Source organism: Plasmodium fragile, assembly GCF_000956335.1.
Source record: "Plasmodium fragile strain nilgiri unplaced genomic scaffold supercont1.11, whole genome shotgun sequence".
Taxonomy (NCBI): Eukaryota; Apicomplexa; class Aconoidasida; order Haemosporida; family Plasmodiidae; genus Plasmodium; species Plasmodium fragile.
In genome coordinates this window covers 23,013-40,154 of record NW_012192591.1, presented here as the reverse complement: position 1 = coordinate 40,154, position 17,142 = coordinate 23,013, and the positions used below count along the sequence as shown (strand labels likewise).

The window sequence follows — 17,142 nt, the reverse complement described above, 5'->3', positions numbered from 1 at the left end:
TTTTTTTTTTTTTTTTTTTTTTTTTTTTTTTTGTATCGCCTTTTTTCGGACAAGCTCTAGGTTGTCACAGAGCAAAAAAAAAAACAAAAAAAAAAAAAAATGCGCAGGACGAACGGGTAGGGGCGAACTATCGAATACAAAAGGGGGGGAAACAAAAATTGACAAAAACAAAATGCACAAAAAATGGCACCTCAAACAAAATGGGGCACAAAAGTCACAAATCAAATGCAAAGGGGGAAAACCACAAATAGGCTGCGAGCACAAACGTTCAGCTTTTATGCCCCCCCCCCAAGCGAGCACTATTGTAACTTGGAGTCACCCAACAGTGCTGGAGGCAGCTGTCGAGGGGGTACATAACATGTGCAGGAGTGGCACCCAAACGATGATCTCAAGTGCAGTTGACGCGAGGGGGCGAAGCGAGGGGGATATGCTCATTTCACGTAAACACACTTTTACCCCACAAGTGTGTGTGTTCATGCATGCTCACTGCACACTGCGCGGTTTCTGAAGTTGAAGAGGGGCTGTTAAGTTTCCTGACAAAGGAAATGCCTGAACACACCTTTTCAAATAAGAAAATGTGTGTGCTTTTGCGCGTTGGCCGCTTCACTTCTCCGCCCCCTTGCCTTGTTCCCGCGCGCTCTATCTTCCGTTACACCCCTAAGTAAGGGAGCCACTAAGCCGCCATGGCAGTATCATTATTTTAGTTGCGTGTTGTGGAGCAGTTACACGTGACAGGAACATGCCGCTTTATAAACAGGAGTCCATGACAAAGGGGTGATGTACCTGGACTTAAATGAATGTACACATGCACACCTTGAAATAGGAGAGGCATGCTCGACTGTCATAAAAATATTTGTGACGGTCTGAAGCTGCTAACTTATAGAAATAGGGTTAACAGCCAACAAAAAAAAAAACAAAAAGAAAGGGAGGCATTCCCATGTGGCATAATATGCTCCTTATCGTGTGGCCTCACTGCTCATTCATAAAACCATCTTATAGAAAAATGGGCAGCGTGCCTCCAACGTCGTGTAGAACACTCTTTTGCTAAAATGATTCACACGAAAGGGTACAAGAAAAAAAAAATAAAATAAAACAAGGAAGAGTTTAATATATTCTCTTGAAAACAAATGAAAGGTGAACACGTCATACGCATTTATAGGAATATATATGTATATCTATACATGTTATATACCCCCTGCATGACATAGAAAAACACCGTTGATTGTAAAAAAAAAAAAAAAAAAAAAAGAAATTATAAAATCGGAAAAATGGTGACCTGCGCTAGCCAAAGAATGTGATGATACGAACATGTAAAAAGGTGTGATATTGACGTGTAGAAATTGCGTATACATAGAAACACGCTTCACCTATACCCATAAACGTTCGTGCCTTTACATCCGCGTGCTTTCACTTTTCCTTGTTCTCGTTTTTTCGGATATGTCCACGTTGCACATGTAGGCAGTCCGCGCCCTTGCACTTTGGCGGAGATAAAAGAAGAAAAAAAAATATGAACAGGTCAGGTAAAAAAAATTAATATTCCTGAAAGGTCATATCATCCCCTTCCAACTTGTGTGGGATGTAATACACAAAGGGAACGGTACACCTCCTACACGCTGTTATTCGTAAATTTTAAAATGGATAAGCGACATACATGTGTTATATGTATAATACATGTAGCACTCTCAAAATTTTGTAAATTGTCCAGTGGAATAGCAAAAAACAGTCCCACGTGTTAACATTTTTAAAAACTAATTTTGTAAAATTTAAAGCTTAATAAATTAAAAAAAAAAAAAAAAAAAAAAAAAAGCTAGCCAGAAAAAATCCTCTTCATGGGAAAGAATTGTAGAGGCAGATCGGCATTGCTATTCCGTAAATGGTGCAAAAATGGAAACAACAACAAAAAAAATGCACACACACACATGTTAGGGAGTAGTCACCACATTGCACTTTTCAGTTAACGTAATAATGATCGCAGTGCGACGAGCTCTGCTTCCTGTAGATGTCGTAAAGGTCCCTCACTTCAACGGTGTCGTAGGGATTTTTAAGATTGTATATATTTTTTGTCAATTGCAAGTATTTCTTTTTCAACCCTTTTTTATTTTTGGCCTTTTTTTTGTTTTTTTTCCGATTTGTATTTTCCTCTACATAAAAGCTAGTTTTGTTATAGACGATGGTGTTTTGGCATTGATTGCTTACAGACTTTCTGGACTTAATTTTTTTGCAACAACAGGTGCAGCTACAATTGCAGTTGTAGTTGCTTCTTCTGTATGGATCGTTCCCGCCGTATGCATGATGTATATTCCCTACATTGGAGATTTTTTTCACACCTTTTGTTTTCCTCTCCTTTCCGATATTTAGCTCGTTCTGCGTGTAAAAAAAAGGGGATGGGGTGGAAATTGGACAGTGTGAGTTTATCCCTCGCCATTAACGCGAGACGTACTGCACGCACATAGGAGGACCCACTCTGCCCCACCCCAAAGCAGGCATATATGTTACAAAGCGGAAACACTAACCCGATCGTCCACAAGGCAGTACCGTGCACAGGTACCAAACACACCGAACCTTTTCGAGTTGGTAAAATTTCCAAGGAAGGTTCTACAAAATAGGGTGGAAGGAATGAAAGGGGGCATGAACTGGCTGTTTGTTCTTTTTTGCCTTCTCATTTTTGCCAACGCGTAGGAGTCAGCGTGGACATGTACATGCAAGGGGACAGGTGGTGGTAATGCGCAACAGACACACAATGCAAATTAAAAAAAAAAAAAAAAAAACCATTACATGATGTTATTCAAAAATCCATCAGTATATTTCGTAAAGTGGTTAAAAACGTTTTCCTGTTCTTGTATGGTCCGATTGTACGAGTTGAGTTTTTTTTTAATTTCATTTATTCTCTCCCTTTGCTCAATTAGCTGTGTGTTGTAGAGGTGGCACATGTATTCCATCTCGGTGCACTTCCTCAGGGGGACGTTAGCCTGCATGCGCGGAGGTTAGCGGTGTGAAGGATGTGGTGTCCACGCGCGCCCTTCCTCCGTTTTGGTGAACTATCTCTCTGTTGGGAAGGCACCTCAGCTGCGTTTTGTATAATCTCCCTCTCCGTGTGGGTAATCATTCACACGGCATTTGCCAAGACACAAACTGCTCAGCGAAAATCTCAGGATGTCCCTTACCTCACTGGATTCCCGGTGCATCTTTGCCTAGTCGAATGGTAAATTGGGGGTAAGCTAGCAGGCCAAACGAGCGGGCCAAATGTGCAGGCGCAAACTTAGGTTAAAGTGACGCCACCGTCTGGGGGGCTTTGCAAATGTAGCGATTTTGGGTTCAAATGTGAGCGGCGGACAGAGACGAAATTCCTGTTCGTCCGGACTGCACCTTGTTTAGCGGCTACTGCGGGAAGATTTTGTAAAGGGGGGACACACAGACGCAATTTCTGCAAAGGGCCCCAAAGAGCACGTAAATGCTTCGTCAAAAGCGAAAAACAAAGCAACCGGTTTGAAGTGCAGCTTGGGCAGGCAGTCTGCTGACCAGATAACAAATTACCCGACTGACTGGGTGGTCAATTTATGTATGACCCAAACATGTCTTTCCGCTCGAAAATTTCACTAACGGATTAGACTCCTATTTTGAAACCATATCATGAGTAAAGGAAAAAAAAAAAAAATATATATATGTATGCCGCACGCGCTTGTCCGGCTATGGGTCACTCTGCTCGGAATAATTTGCGACGCGTTTGTTATTTACGTTTGCCTTTGCCCGATGGCGCAGACAAATTTTTATAGATTTATTACCCAATGGGGGGATGGACGCAGATGGCAGAAAAAAAAAAAAAAAAAAAAAAAAAAACGTATGCAACAACTCCAGTTAACATTCATCCGGTTACACATTTGATCAGTTCTGTGGAGCACTTCAATCACGAGTGTGACTTTCCCTCTTGTTTGCGTATGCACATCTGCGAGGTTCATCGGACATACATATGCGCATACCTGCACGGGTGTTTCACTTTTTTTTTTTTTTTTTTTTTTTTGGAGACCGGGAAGGGTCGTGTCGAGTGCATACACCTAATGATGCAACCGTGAGGGAAATGATCCACGTAATGACAACCATTGGGAAAACGCAATTCGCCTTTTTCTAATTCAATGGGTAATGGTATATCTGTGGGCATGCAGCTAAATGAAATGGCAAATGGAGTCATGCGTATTCCATGCACCCGCCTTTTTGTGGTATTAAAAATTTTTTTTTTACCAACACTGTTCGTTACGACCGATCTGTGCAAATAGGCTGATTTATGCACAGTGAACGCACGTCTGGCTCTGCTCTCCCCAACTGGGGAAACTTTCGTAGAACACCCACAATGTGGCAAATGTGTGGCGTAATTGTTGCACACATGGGTGTGAAGAGTTCCTCAAGTAGCGACAACACCTTTCACCAATTTTTTATTTTTACGTTGATGTCTCTTTCTATATTTCCTTTTTTTTTGTGCAGACATGTAAGCACATGGGCGTGCCCAACAGTTGCGAGAACACTTCAAAACGAATAAAAAATTTTAATGCCGCCCCGGGGGTTTTGGCCGTATGTGGAGGTACCCTTCATAGTTCCGCACTGGTGACTGTCCATTCGGAGGTGCGTAAAAAAAAAAAAACAAAAAAAAAAAAAAAAAAAAAAAAAAAAAAAAAAAAAAAAAAAAAAAAAAAAAAAAAAAAAAAGAATTAACAACAAGGTGCAAATAAATTGTACCCTTTTAAAGCATATCTATGCTTCACACAATCATCACCTAAATGATGAATTTTTATTTTTATTTTATTTTATTTTCACCATCATTGTTTGCGAGAACGGTTATTCCTCATGAGGTACCCCAAGTGAACAAAACCATCGAGGGCTCGAACGAATGGCCAACATAATCCACCCCCTATACATGTTATGTGGTAGTCCGTGATAACTTCAACTGTTGATTATTTGAGTTAGGAAAGAAAATGTGGGTGTGGGGGAGGATGACCTAACGAGTGTACCTCCACAGCTCCTACAGCCGGTGCATCGTACAGGAATGTTACTACATGAGGCATTTAACCAAATGTGTAGCTTTCCCCTCTCCACCCCTGTTGTATGCAACTCGAATTGTATGTCCTTAGCCACGCGCTAGAGGGGCCCTGTGTAAGCTTCTTTAAGGAGCATTGCATATTCCGCAAAGGCGTTTTCTTGTGCAGGCTGATCATAGAAAACTGTGTAAGCCACAAAAGGGAAGCAGCCGCAAGGTACCCTACGCGTAGGTGAAGTCGTTTCCTTTGGCACTTTTGCGGTTCCGTTGTTGATTTTATCTTTTACTACCGTTTTTAGCGTTTTATATATTTTCACCCCTTGTGCTTCTCCCCCGTTGCACTTCTTTCCCCCCTCGATGCAAACCTGCACGTACGAACAATGGGGAACACACTGGGCGTTGAATGCTCCTACAACCACGTCCGCCTGACGAGCATTGTGGTGAAGGGGGAAATGAGGAGTAACCACGAGGAGGCAATGAATGGTGCAATCGGTGCAGACGCGCGTCGAGAAAATTTCCCCTCGAGTGAGGACACTCAGCCTCAGGTGGGACAGCAACAACAAATTTGTTCTCACAAGATTGACCACAATTGCATCACCGGTGAAGGGTCTCGGTTTCAGTGCAAATCGGAACCATCTACCGAGCATGGAGAGTACCTTCAAATGCAGAAGGATATATACGCTTACCTACTAACCATACGGCACCTCATTGTGGGCCATGTGCACCTGCTTGTTCTGTACCACGATAAAGCAAAAAATCAGCACCTCCAAATGGTGCCTTCAAAAATGGGTACCCACTTGGAGGAACCATTCTGTGCATACGAGAATTTCCTTGCGGCTCAATCGTCGGGGGAAGGAGGAAAGAAGACAGACCCAGTACTGGATGAACAGATTGGCCAAATTTATTTCATCACCATAAAGGTGAGCAGTGTGGGTGAAGCTCTGGCCAAGTACCCACAGAAGACATTCTCAAGGACAGTAATAAATCTCACCGGGATGAGGAGTTCCTACATTAGGAAACAACTTTTTAAGTTAAAAAAAATGAACAACCTGTCCTATCACGAAGAAGTAAAATGCATCAACAGCGCACTTCTTTTTTTGAACAAATATTACCCTGGTAGTTTGTACAAATTTGTGCGGGAGGAGTGTAGTATACATGGGCAGGAAGAAAATAATAATGGACTACGAGAAAAATACCTGAGCCAAATGGGACAAGCTCATGATACGTACCCTTACCTTCTCGTCAGTGTAAACAGAGGAATCACTTACCATTTGGTCAATGCAAATAAAGTTGTCACGCGCGTTGGCACATGTTTCATTTCGTACAAAAGTGCAGTAGGCTTGTTCTTTTTAATAACAGGGAAACTCTCCTCCATAGAAAAAATTTGCCAGCTAGCGAAACGTGGGGACAGTAAAACATTTGATATGTCCGTTGGGGACATTTATGGTACCTCTTATGGCAACGCTGGGCTGAGCAGTGATTTAACTGCCTCTTTCTTTGGTAGCGCGCAGCATATAGCTGATGTGAAGGCGCTGTTTGGAGGTCCGCAGGTGCAAGGGGGGAACGCTGCCTTGGCCGCAGGCACCGACTGCGACTCGTTCGATAGTGACCAGGTTAGTGACTGTGACAGCGATAGTGAGCGCCATTGCGACTACACCGGCACGGTGCAGAAGAGATGCCCCGCGCATGTTCCCCACGGGGGAGGCCTCACCAAGCGGACAATACAACATTGCAGGGCAAAACATATCCTTATGGTGAGCAAGAAATGCCAAAGTGACCCCGGCATGGAGTCAAAGGTCTACTCACAAGTAGGCAGCTGTAGACGCCGCACAAGAAGTGAGCGTCTTCTGTTCGGTGACAAATGGCACAGACACATGTGTGCAAAGACAAGCAACTACTCAAAATGTTATGAACAAGTCAGGCGGAAGAATGTCAACCTTGCAAATGACTCTGTAGAACGTCACGCTGGACAAATTGTCCAATCACATGTTAAGGGAAGCAATGGGGATGCTTACAAACGTGTTCATACGAAGGTTGTGAGGGAGGTGGAGGAAGAAGAAGAGCCCAACAAATACGAATGTGACCTATCCAAGTCGCTACTCTCAATCGTTATTTTTAACGCAGCCCAACAGGCCTACATTCACAGCCAACTGTACAATGTTAAGAACGTTTTTTTTTCGGGGTACCTCCTGGAAAATGCGACCTGCGTGGAACTCATGAAAGTCATTGTGAATTTTATGTACCATAATGTGCAGCAGCTCCATTTTTGCACGCTTTCTTCATACATGAGCAGTTTTGGCTGCGCTCTGCAATGCTTACGTTGGGAGGAGGAGCCCGTCCCCTGTTGCTAATTCATTTGACCAGGGTTGGGACATTCGCCCAGGTGAACTTTTGTCCTCTGCTTCGTTTTTCGCACCTGCGTTGTTAATGTGCACTGTTAATGTGTGTTTTAATCTGCGCTGTTAACCTGCCCTGTGTTTCCGCCGTTTTGTCCTTTTTTGCAACCGCGCATGTGCTGTACACATCCGGGGGGGTTTTTCTCCCAGCGAAGTTCCCCTTCCCTTTTTTTCCGAAATGTCTCGCAAAATTGCGTTAATCCAATTTTATTCAAAAAAAAAAAAAAAAAAAAAAAAAAAAAAAAAAAAACTGCCTGAACAAGTTAAGCTATATTTTGCACTTTTCCCACCACTTGTCCAGCAACTGAATGGTATAAATTTTACGGCAATCACATCCTTCTGACTTTTTTTATTTATCTCCATTAATTCGAACACTTTAGCACGACACATATATTGGCCATTTTGTGGCGACTGGACCGGTGGGGAGAACTCCCTATTGGGCCCCTGCAGTCGTTGCAATTATACGTTGATTTACTTTATTTTATTTTTTGTTTACATTTTCACTTGGCTGTTTCCTTCCCAACGATTTGTAACGGAACATAATCATATACAATGAAGGTTGCTGGACAAACAGGTACAAACACGCCGTTCCCTTTATTGTTACCGTGTTTTTGGTGATTTTTGTCCGCGCCTTTCCAACGTGATTGTTTTCCCCTAGCGTAAAGTTCGAAGTTCTTCTCTGCGATGACTGACACAGCTATTTTTTTTTTCCTGTTTCCTCCGCCGTTGCGTGTCGACTGTTCCTCGGCGCACCCCCCACAGCACCTCTTTTCCAACGCACACGTGTAAACAAGTGTAATTTTACATCGTTGTGGTGATTTGTTCCGCATCGCGCCAAAATGGAAACAATCGTGCGACCCCTCAGAAAAATGCAAAAAGAAAAAAATATACAAAATTGTGACCGGTTTCATGGGGAACTAGCAGGCATCCCTCTAAACGAGTATATATATATAAACATTTTACATCCACTCGCATTCATTAAAACATAAAAAAAAGGAGAAAAGGAGAAAAAAAAGGAGGAACAAAGGAAAAAAAATAAAAGGCGAAACGCACAAGAGAGAAGTAAAAACACTACAACACTAAGTTACCCCCCACACACACACACACTCCGTCGCGTGTGTCCATCGAACAGTTATTGTCGTATGCGTGAAAGCGAAGGCTGTCGTACATAGGGTTCCACGTGTACGTATGCACATGTGTGCTGCTGACTTTATATGTGTCCGCTTCCCCAGCAGGTGTAAGTACGCGAAGGACCCCGCGGCACAAAACGGAAAACGGTGGACGCGAGGGGGAAAATGCGCTCCATTTATTTCAAGGTGAACAAACAAAATCGAGAAAATTTAAAAAAAAAATAAAAAAATACATAACACGATCACACAAGCAGATATGTATGAACTGAAAAGTATAACGAGTCATACAGAAGAATATGATGGCAACTCCACCACGGAATCGAGGACAATTGACATTGAAGAGGGGGACATTGCAAAGAAGGCATTTAATTGTGGAAAAAAAAATAAATTAAAATCTTGTGGCTTTTTTACAGACAACGAAAGCTCATTTCTTGCAAAGGGAAAAATGGCATCACACAAAGACAATCAGAAAAATGCAAAAAATAATGTAAAATTTACAGACATTTTGAAATGCCCATGGGAATTTCACACCAATTTTGTGAGTATGATTTTATTTATAATAGGCAGTACATTTTTCCTTTACCCAAAGTTATACGTAGCTGGCTGTATCATTTTTGCCATAGCATGTGGTATGTGTACGTATAGCAATGTAGTCGGCGCTGTTAACGTTGGCTACGAAAGGAAAAGTGAATACCTTGGGTATGTTTGTTACGTAATTGGGTGTATTGTTTTTATAATCGGTTCAGTTTATTGCTGTTTTAAGGAAGACTTCTTTGCAATTATGACCTTTGTTGTAGGAAGTATTTTCTTCCTCGTTGGAGCCGCCCTTTTTATTATTGCTATAGATTTTAACAATATAAAAAGTGTGGATTATAAGGTTTTCATTGTTTATATGTCCAATTTAATTGGGGGCCTTTTATTTACTATTGCCAGTGTTCTTTTTTTTTACCCCAGTTGGTACAATCAAGCTTGTTACATGTACGTCGCGGGAAGTTCGCTCTTCACCTTGGCCACCTGGTTCGATTACATCATTTACGCAGCCAGTGTAGCTTAATGTGTCTCCCCTTCCAGCTGCTTCCCCTTACCTTGGCATATTTTGCCACAGTTGGCAAGTTTGCATACTTTAGTAGGCACCCTGCACATTTGCCTTTTTTTTTTTTTTTTTTTTCTGTGTTTCGCATTCATCACTGCTTTTCACTTTTATGTTGTCGAGCCGATTCGACACATGCGCGGCGAAGGGGTATTCTCTCCCTCCCTTGTGCCGTTTCTGCTGCGCTCCTTTACCCTCCTATTAATGTGCATTGTTCAGCCTCATTCGTTTTAATGTAATTTTAAACATTTGTTCTGTACGCGAATTTGCATACGTGCGCACGCGCATCCGTGCCTACGCGTCTATGTGTGTGCATGTGAGCCCCCTTATTTTTTAACAGATCGCCAGTGCGTCTACAATGCTGCATGTCGAGTGTACAAAAATTGGTGGGCATAAGTACACAGAGTGGCCCGTCGTCGCTGCGCTTACTTTGCAACATCGAGGTGTGGCTTCCTTCTGCACCTTTTTTTCCTCCCTTGCACATGTTGCCATTGTATATTTGTGTGCATTTTACCAAAACGAATGCAACTTTTTCAACAACCTGAACAATTCATAATTAGTGGATTAATGTTGTTATTGTTTTTTCCTCTGGAGGTGTAACGTCGTTGGTTGAGTTGCCGGATGGCTAAATCGCCATTTCGCTAATTTGCACACGTGTGCCATTTTTACCTGCACAAAAAAAAAAAAAAAAAATCCTACACAATGGCTAGCTGGGTAAAGCTTCGCCTAAACTGAACGTCCAAGGACGATAAAAAAAAAAAAAAATACACAACAAAGGTTCATTACACACTAAGGAACACTTGCATTCGCTTCGTTCTGCAGGGAGAAGGCGATTATCAAAATTTCACTTGCTATGCATAATATGCCTGTAAAAGAAAATAACGAATCGGGGGGTCTTCTCACGCGTGCTCTCCCCTGTCGCATACGCAAAAATGTGCACTATTGCGTAGGCGAGGAAAAGGCGACAGAGCAGGGATGCCAGCATAGAAAGTTACGAAACGGTTAAAGTGCCAAATTAGGATGCGTGTAAGTTGTGCAATTTTTCTTGTTGAATTATTTAACTATCATGGTATGGTGTTGTCATGTGGTCATACGAATTCACCCCCCCGTGGTGCTAACGCGTGGGGTTTTTAAAGGAGCCCTGGGATAATTAAGTATGAACAGTGGGTGCGTCGCTGATCGTACGGCGCTTTTTTTTTTTTTATTCTTTGCGAGGGGCCCTCCGAAGGATAGTTACGCTGTTAGGATTGGGTGTAATTCTCTATATGTCGCAACATCACTATATTTCCCTTCCCTTGTGAGCCGCTTTTTTCCTCCCCCCCCCCCGTTCAAATGACCGCGCTTCCGGGCAGAGTGGGGAGGATCCTGAAGATCCGAAGAGGGCAGCTCCCCAACACGCGTAGCTTGAGCTCGTGCAGCAAGGCGGAAGCATATCAGCGGCATGCCGTGAATGTGCAGCACGCGCAGCGCGAGAGTGACGTATATGGGCAGTACGACAACCTTCTGAACATAGGAAGCAAAACGCCTGAACAGGTCATAAAATTGTTAAGCGACATAAGCAAGGAGAGGAGGTGTGACGCGGAAGTGGTAAAGACGATCACGAATCATGTGTACGATTTTTGTGAAGACTTCTTCCCCCCTCAGCTGGTGAAGGTGTTAGAAATTTACGCCAAGTTAAAATACTCAAATGAAACCTTACTTGGTGTTGTCTGCAACAGAGTAAATGACCTCACAAATATTAGGTCATGTCTTAGGGTAAAAATAATGACAAACATTTACAAGCAATTAAATCTTCACCACCCAGTAGTCAAATCACCACTCATGTCGCAACTGAATAGCAACATAAATGATTACAAGAACGAGTTGGTCTCCATTGTTAAAAATGTATCCTACCTGTACGTAGATGCAGATACCTCTGCAAATATTATAAACAGAATTTTAACCAATTATGAGTATTATGAAAAAGATGCGTTCACCATACTTGAAGCGTGCAGCAGGTTGGACAATTGCCATGAGGTGTTGATCGAGTTGGTGAATAACAAGGTGAAGGAATTACAAACAAATGGAAGCAACTGTAGCTTCAAAAATTTTGTAAAATTTATAAGTGCATATAAAAGACTAGGGTTAAAAGAAAACACATATATACATGCCCAGTTTGAAAAAAAAATTAATAACATCAGGTTGTTACCTCCAGAGAATATCTCCTATGTGCTCCTTTTATTATTGTCGTGCAAAGTGAGACATGAAGGATTATTCGACTTGATCATCATGAACATAGAAAATTTTGTGAACAGCAAAAATGAACAGCTAGCTGTGGAAGAAAAAAATTTGTATGTCTCTCGCCAAGGGGAGAAGAAATGCGATGGGGAAAACTCACACAAAAAGTATACCCCACAAAATATTTACAATTCTTACATTCTTTACTTCTTGCCCTTCCACCTGCTTCTTCTAACGCTGCTAAATTACGGGGAGAAAAGTACACTCAAGCATCTGCTAAATGTGTGCGTCCTGGATTATCTACATTTGTACGATACATCGCGTTTAATTAAGCTACTCTACGTTTGCACACTGCTGACCATGGAAGGTGAAGAGACAAGTAAAAGGGGGAACTTAGCTGATCTGGAAGAAATTGCAGAGAAAATTTTCTTAGCCCTTCAGTATGTATATAAAAACGCTACCATCAACGAGATGAAAATTTTATACGACTGTTTTTTGTATCACAAAAAGGCTGTTGAAAAAAATTCAAATTTGAACAAGTTACACGATGATCTGTTGCACACTGAATGCCTATCCCTTTTGCCATCCTCCTATGACAATTTAAATTTTGAAGATTTAAAAATCGTCACGTGTGCTAGTTCGTCTTACTTGCAGGGGAAGACTGATGATACAATTTATTTTTACCTGAACAGGAATGATTTTTTTTCCTCCAACGTGTGTGGCTACGAGGACTTGCTGCTCAGTGTCAAGTTACGTGCGAACATTTTGCGCAAGCAGTACGGTGCGACCCACACTGTGCAAATGGTTTACCCTGGAGCAGCGGCCGGGAGTTGACTCAAATCCGATGGGTAGCCACCACACTATCCCGGAGCCCCTGTTGGGGGTAACCCTCCGTAGAATGATAGGGCCAACTTTGGCTTCATCGTATAGAGGTCACCTTGGGAGTGTACTTTTTTTTTTTTTTTTTTTTTTTGTCACATCGTGTTGGTTACCCCCTGCGCATTTTTTTTTCTCGCGCCCAGATGGATTGAACCATCCGACCTGAGCTGCGATTAGCGTAATATACCTGAGCGAGTAAGGGGCGACCACCCCATCAACCCTTCATCATGGAACAGTATGTGTAAACACTTTTTACTTTAAAATGGGCAAAGTTTAAAATGTGTGAAGTTTTTTTTTTTTCACAGGGGGTGCTACGTGAGCACTATTTTGTGTCTTTTTTTTTTTTTTTTTTTTTTTTTTTTTTGTGGGGTGCGTGTCCGAAGTGGTGGCAAGAGGGTGCGCTGACGCGGTTTCACTTGCCGCGTAGCCGCTTAACCGCTTCACTGCTAACCGATGTGAGGATTAGGCCCCGGTTTGGGTGGCGCCCACGTAGCAGGCTACATCGCCCTGCTCGTAGTCCAGCGCGTAGGACATGGACTTGAGTTGCTCCGCAAACGGGGAGTCCTTCTTAAGGTAAACAAAATTGGAAGTACAATTTTGCTTCATGGAAAAGGCATGTAGCTTCTGCATCAAGTGAGTAAAGGTGGCCGCATCGGTTGCATAAGTATAGCAGTGGTTGGCGTCTTGTCTCTTTTCTGTTTTCACCAAGCCAGTAACCTTATTGCTTTGCATGTGTAGAATGACATTGTACAGGTCGTAGTCCGCATTGCACAGCTCGAAGGCAAACAACTTCGTCTTTATGCTGTCCTCCGTGGTGAAGAAGAAGGTACTTTGGTGTAACTCTTTTGCGTTGCTTTGGAGGAAGGCGTGCATAAGTTTGACATCGTAGGGGTGGATAGACCTGGTGATGGAATTGAACTGACTGGGTAGGTGCAGTGGGGAGGTGGCTTCTTCACTAGAGGCACCCTTCTTCTGTGCCTGTGATGCATCGCCCTTTTTCGTGTTATCCCCTGAGGCGTCCTCACCAAAAAAGACCATATCCACTGGGTACTTCTTCGCAAAGCTGCTGTATAGAGGGTTGCTCTTTGCAGACTGGAACGAGTCCACATTTACATTTTTGCGCAGAGTGAATCTAGCATCTAAGGCAACAATGTCGCTACCCGACACGAACAAGGGGTTTATATCACACTCGTTAATGTAGGGGACGAGATCCATAATGAGGTCAGCAAAATTCATAATTTGGCTAATAAGTTTTGGCATATCACATTTTTTAAACCTGGAAGATTTTCCTAACAGGGCATGATAAATTTTTGTCTCCTTCATCGTATGGTGTGTGTATGAGTAGCTGAGTGGTGGGATCAACAACACATTGTCTTTAAATATTTCCACGTAGGATCCACCTGAACCGAATAGCAAAACGGGTCCAAAATTTGCATCAAAATAATACCCTAGAATTAACTCTATACCGTCATTTGTATTCATCATGGTTTGTATGGTGACTCCTTTAAATTCACTTTCTACCTTGTGTTTTTTTACATTTTCATGTACAGTTTTATAGGCCTCGATGAGCTCTTCCTGATTTTTTATATTAAGAATAACTCCGCCTATATCCTTTTTGTGTGTAATGGTGTCTGAATATATTTTCATCGCACATGGGAAGGCAATGCTAGAAATATTTTTTTGTATATCTTCCAGGGTGTGGAATATTTCTGTTGAAACTGTTGGGATGCCATATGCTTGAAGAATTTTCTTCGAATCAAATTCATTTAAAATGTAGTTTTTATTTTTGAGCGCATTTTGTATTATATCTTCTGGCGTACCACCACCGCTACTACCACCGCTACTGTGCTGTTGTTTACTGCCTGCTTGCTCCTGTCCCGCTTCTCCACAACCAAAGTTCGTGGTGTTACCAAAATGGTGCTTATAAATGATTCCATTCACATAATGATTCTGTTCTGCATCTGCCAAAAAGGTAGGTATTTCCTCATACAGATTTTGAATGTGGATCATATTTTTATAAAGCTTTAATAAATTTTGTGCGGAGTGTTCAGGGTGAATAAAGGTAGGGATATTATTTTTATTTAAAAGGTTCGTAGATTCTTCTAAAGATGTGCCTCCGAGGTAGTTACACAGGATCAGTTTTCCTTGCTTCGTCATATCATCCTTCACATTAATAATTTCCTTTGCAGTGTTCATTGGTTCTGTGACACTTTGCGGAGACAAGAGAATAATTATATTTTTGAATTGATTATCTTTTATTAATGCGTCGACTGTTTTTTTATACAACACTGGGGATGCATCTCCCAGGATGTCAACTGGGTTCGCTTTACTCCATGAAGGAGGTAAAAAAGAATCTAGCTTTTTCTTCAAATCTTCATTCAGCTTGGACAAATTTCCATCGTTCCTTGTTATATTATCCACTAGAAGTACTCCTGGACCTCCTGCATTCGTCACCACACACACTTCATTCGTCTCGGGATAGCTCGACAAGTTAAGAATTTTACACATGTTAAATAATTCTTCAAAATTATCTACAACCAGAACCCCTAATTTTTTCATAGATGCATAAAATATTTCATAATTTCCAACCATAGAACCCGTATGTGAAATAGCTGCTTCTGCCGCTTTAGCTGTTTTACCACTCTTCAAAAGGATAATGGGTTTGTATAAACATACCTTTTTACAAACAGCCATAAATTTATTCATGTCTCCAATCGATTCTACATAGAGTAAGATATACTTGGTGTTCATGTCATAAAAAAGATATTCCACTAATTCATAAAATTGTACATCACACATAGAACCCACAGAAATGAAATGTGAAAATCCAATGTTGTGTTGTAGAGACAGATCTAATGCAGCTGAACAGATGGCTCCACTTTGTGATAATAAAGAAAAATTCCCTTTTAATATCTTATTATCTGCAAAGGAAGCATTCATATTGTGATACGAGTGTATAATACCTAAACAGTTTGGCCCAATAATTCTTATTCCATTATTTTTGGCTACATCTATAATTTGTTGTTCTAATTTTATTCCTTCTGAACCCGTTTCTTTGAACCCAGCAGTTACAATTACTACCCCTTTCACATTTTTACTATTCAATTCTTTCATGACTCCTAGGACGTGATCCCGTGGAACAGCTATCACTGCCAAATCAATATTTTCTTCCGGAACCTCGCCAATCGTTTTGTAGCTGTCTCGGTCATATACCTTGCCTCCCTTCCTATTGACAAAATATAATTTGTAAGTTTCCTCTCCTTGCATAAGATTCTTGACAATGGAATTTCCCACAGAACCGACCCTCTCTGTCGCTCCGATCACTCCAATGCTCTTTGGCTTGAACAGGTAGTTCAAGCTATTCTTGAAGTTCCCCACTTGCTGCACATTTTGGTTGTACCCCACCCACACGCTGTAGTAGTTCCGCAGCGCCCCCAGTTTACTGCTGCGCTTGCTTAGAATCATTGGCAAGGGGCACTGACAGAACGGTGTAAGAGTGTGATGCCGTCTCCGCGGTTGGCAGCTCTAGAACCATAGCCGCGTTGTGCAAATGTGATCAATTCGAACAAGGAATGTGTACATGTACAAGTGGCGGGGCGCAAAACGCAATATCCCACACGAAAACTATGTGCACAGAGAGAGGGGACAAAAGGGAACACAAGCAGCTAGATGTAACGAACGAGTGGTATAACACCCGAGCACATGTACTGATACGAGTTTCACTTCTCCTGTCAATGGGGTGCAGCTGCACCCTTTTTTACCTCCTGTGTGTATGCCAATGTGTGTACAATGCGTGTGGAAAAGGCATTCTTCGTGTCGCCTCGCAAAAAAAAAGGGAAAAACAAGTACAGGGTACCTAATGGCGCATGGAGAAAGGATACAAAATTGAAAACGCGCAATCTCGCTTAAGGGCAGCACAAAATTGAACAGATGGCAAAGCCACACTTTGCGCGATTAGCTCGTGAAAGGAGCCCCTTTGGATGGAAGAGAAGTCACTTGGTCTTAAGTAAAACCAACAGGAAAGGGAAAATTTATATCTTATCGCTTATTTTCATGTTGACATTTTTTTTGTGTGAAAGGGCAAAATGTGTTCATTTGGGGGCATACACTTGTGTGGGAATTTCTCCTAAGTTTTTTTTTTTTTTTTTTTTTTTTTTCTCGGCCAAGAAATGCCCAGATGTAAGGGGATATCAAGTGCCTCATGAAAGCACGAGCATCTCCTGCGATTGATTCATGGCTTTGTAATGCACGCAATGAACAGTTAAGGAATATCCATTACCGGAAAGGGGAGATGATCTAGTATGAACCAGCATTGGCAAGTCGGGTCCCGCTACACAGCTCGCCGAACCTCCATTAGGCACACATGTACGCATGCACATACGTATGTTTTTTTTTTTTTTTTTT

The 17,142-nt window shown here is 41.9% G+C and overlaps 5 protein-coding genes across 5 annotated transcripts; 3 read left to right on the top strand and 2 right to left on the bottom strand.

Moving 5' to 3' along the window:
• Positions 1–1,950: 1,950 nt before the first annotated feature.
• AK88_01270 (uncharacterized protein) lies at positions 1,951–2,975 on the bottom strand (the record flags this gene model as incomplete). Its single annotated transcript, XM_012478906.1, has 3 exons — positions 1,951–2,364; positions 2,514–2,595; positions 2,776–2,975. The coding sequence occupies 3 exons, from the start codon at positions 2,973–2,975 to the stop codon at positions 1,951–1,953; spliced, it is 696 nt and encodes a 231-aa protein (XP_012334329.1).
• A 2,431-nt stretch (positions 2,976–5,406) lies between these two features.
• Positions 5,407–7,377, top strand: AK88_01269 (uncharacterized protein; the record flags this gene model as incomplete). Its single annotated transcript, XM_012478905.1, has 1 exon — positions 5,407–7,377. One exon carries the CDS (start codon positions 5,407–5,409, stop codon positions 7,375–7,377), a length of 1,971 nt encoding a protein of 656 aa, XP_012334328.1.
• A 1,431-nt stretch (positions 7,378–8,808) lies between these two features.
• Positions 8,809–9,606, top strand: AK88_01268 (uncharacterized protein; the record flags this gene model as incomplete). The annotated part of the gene is made up of 1 exon (XM_012478904.1): positions 8,809–9,606. One exon carries the CDS (start codon positions 8,809–8,811, stop codon positions 9,604–9,606), a length of 798 nt encoding a protein of 265 aa, XP_012334327.1.
• Positions 9,607–10,974: 1,368 nt separating this feature from the next.
• AK88_01267 (uncharacterized protein) lies at positions 10,975–12,693 on the top strand (the record flags this gene model as incomplete). The annotated part of the gene is made up of 1 exon (XM_012478903.1): positions 10,975–12,693. One exon carries the CDS (start codon positions 10,975–10,977, stop codon positions 12,691–12,693), a length of 1,719 nt encoding a protein of 572 aa, XP_012334326.1.
• A 507-nt stretch (positions 12,694–13,200) lies between these two features.
• AK88_01266 (acetyl coenzyme A synthetase (ADP forming), alpha domain-containing protein) lies at positions 13,201–16,203 on the bottom strand (the record flags this gene model as incomplete). The annotated part of the gene is made up of 1 exon (XM_012478902.1): positions 13,201–16,203. One exon carries the CDS (start codon positions 16,201–16,203, stop codon positions 13,201–13,203), a length of 3,003 nt encoding a protein of 1,000 aa, XP_012334325.1.
• Between the last annotated feature and the right edge of the window lie 939 nt (positions 16,204–17,142).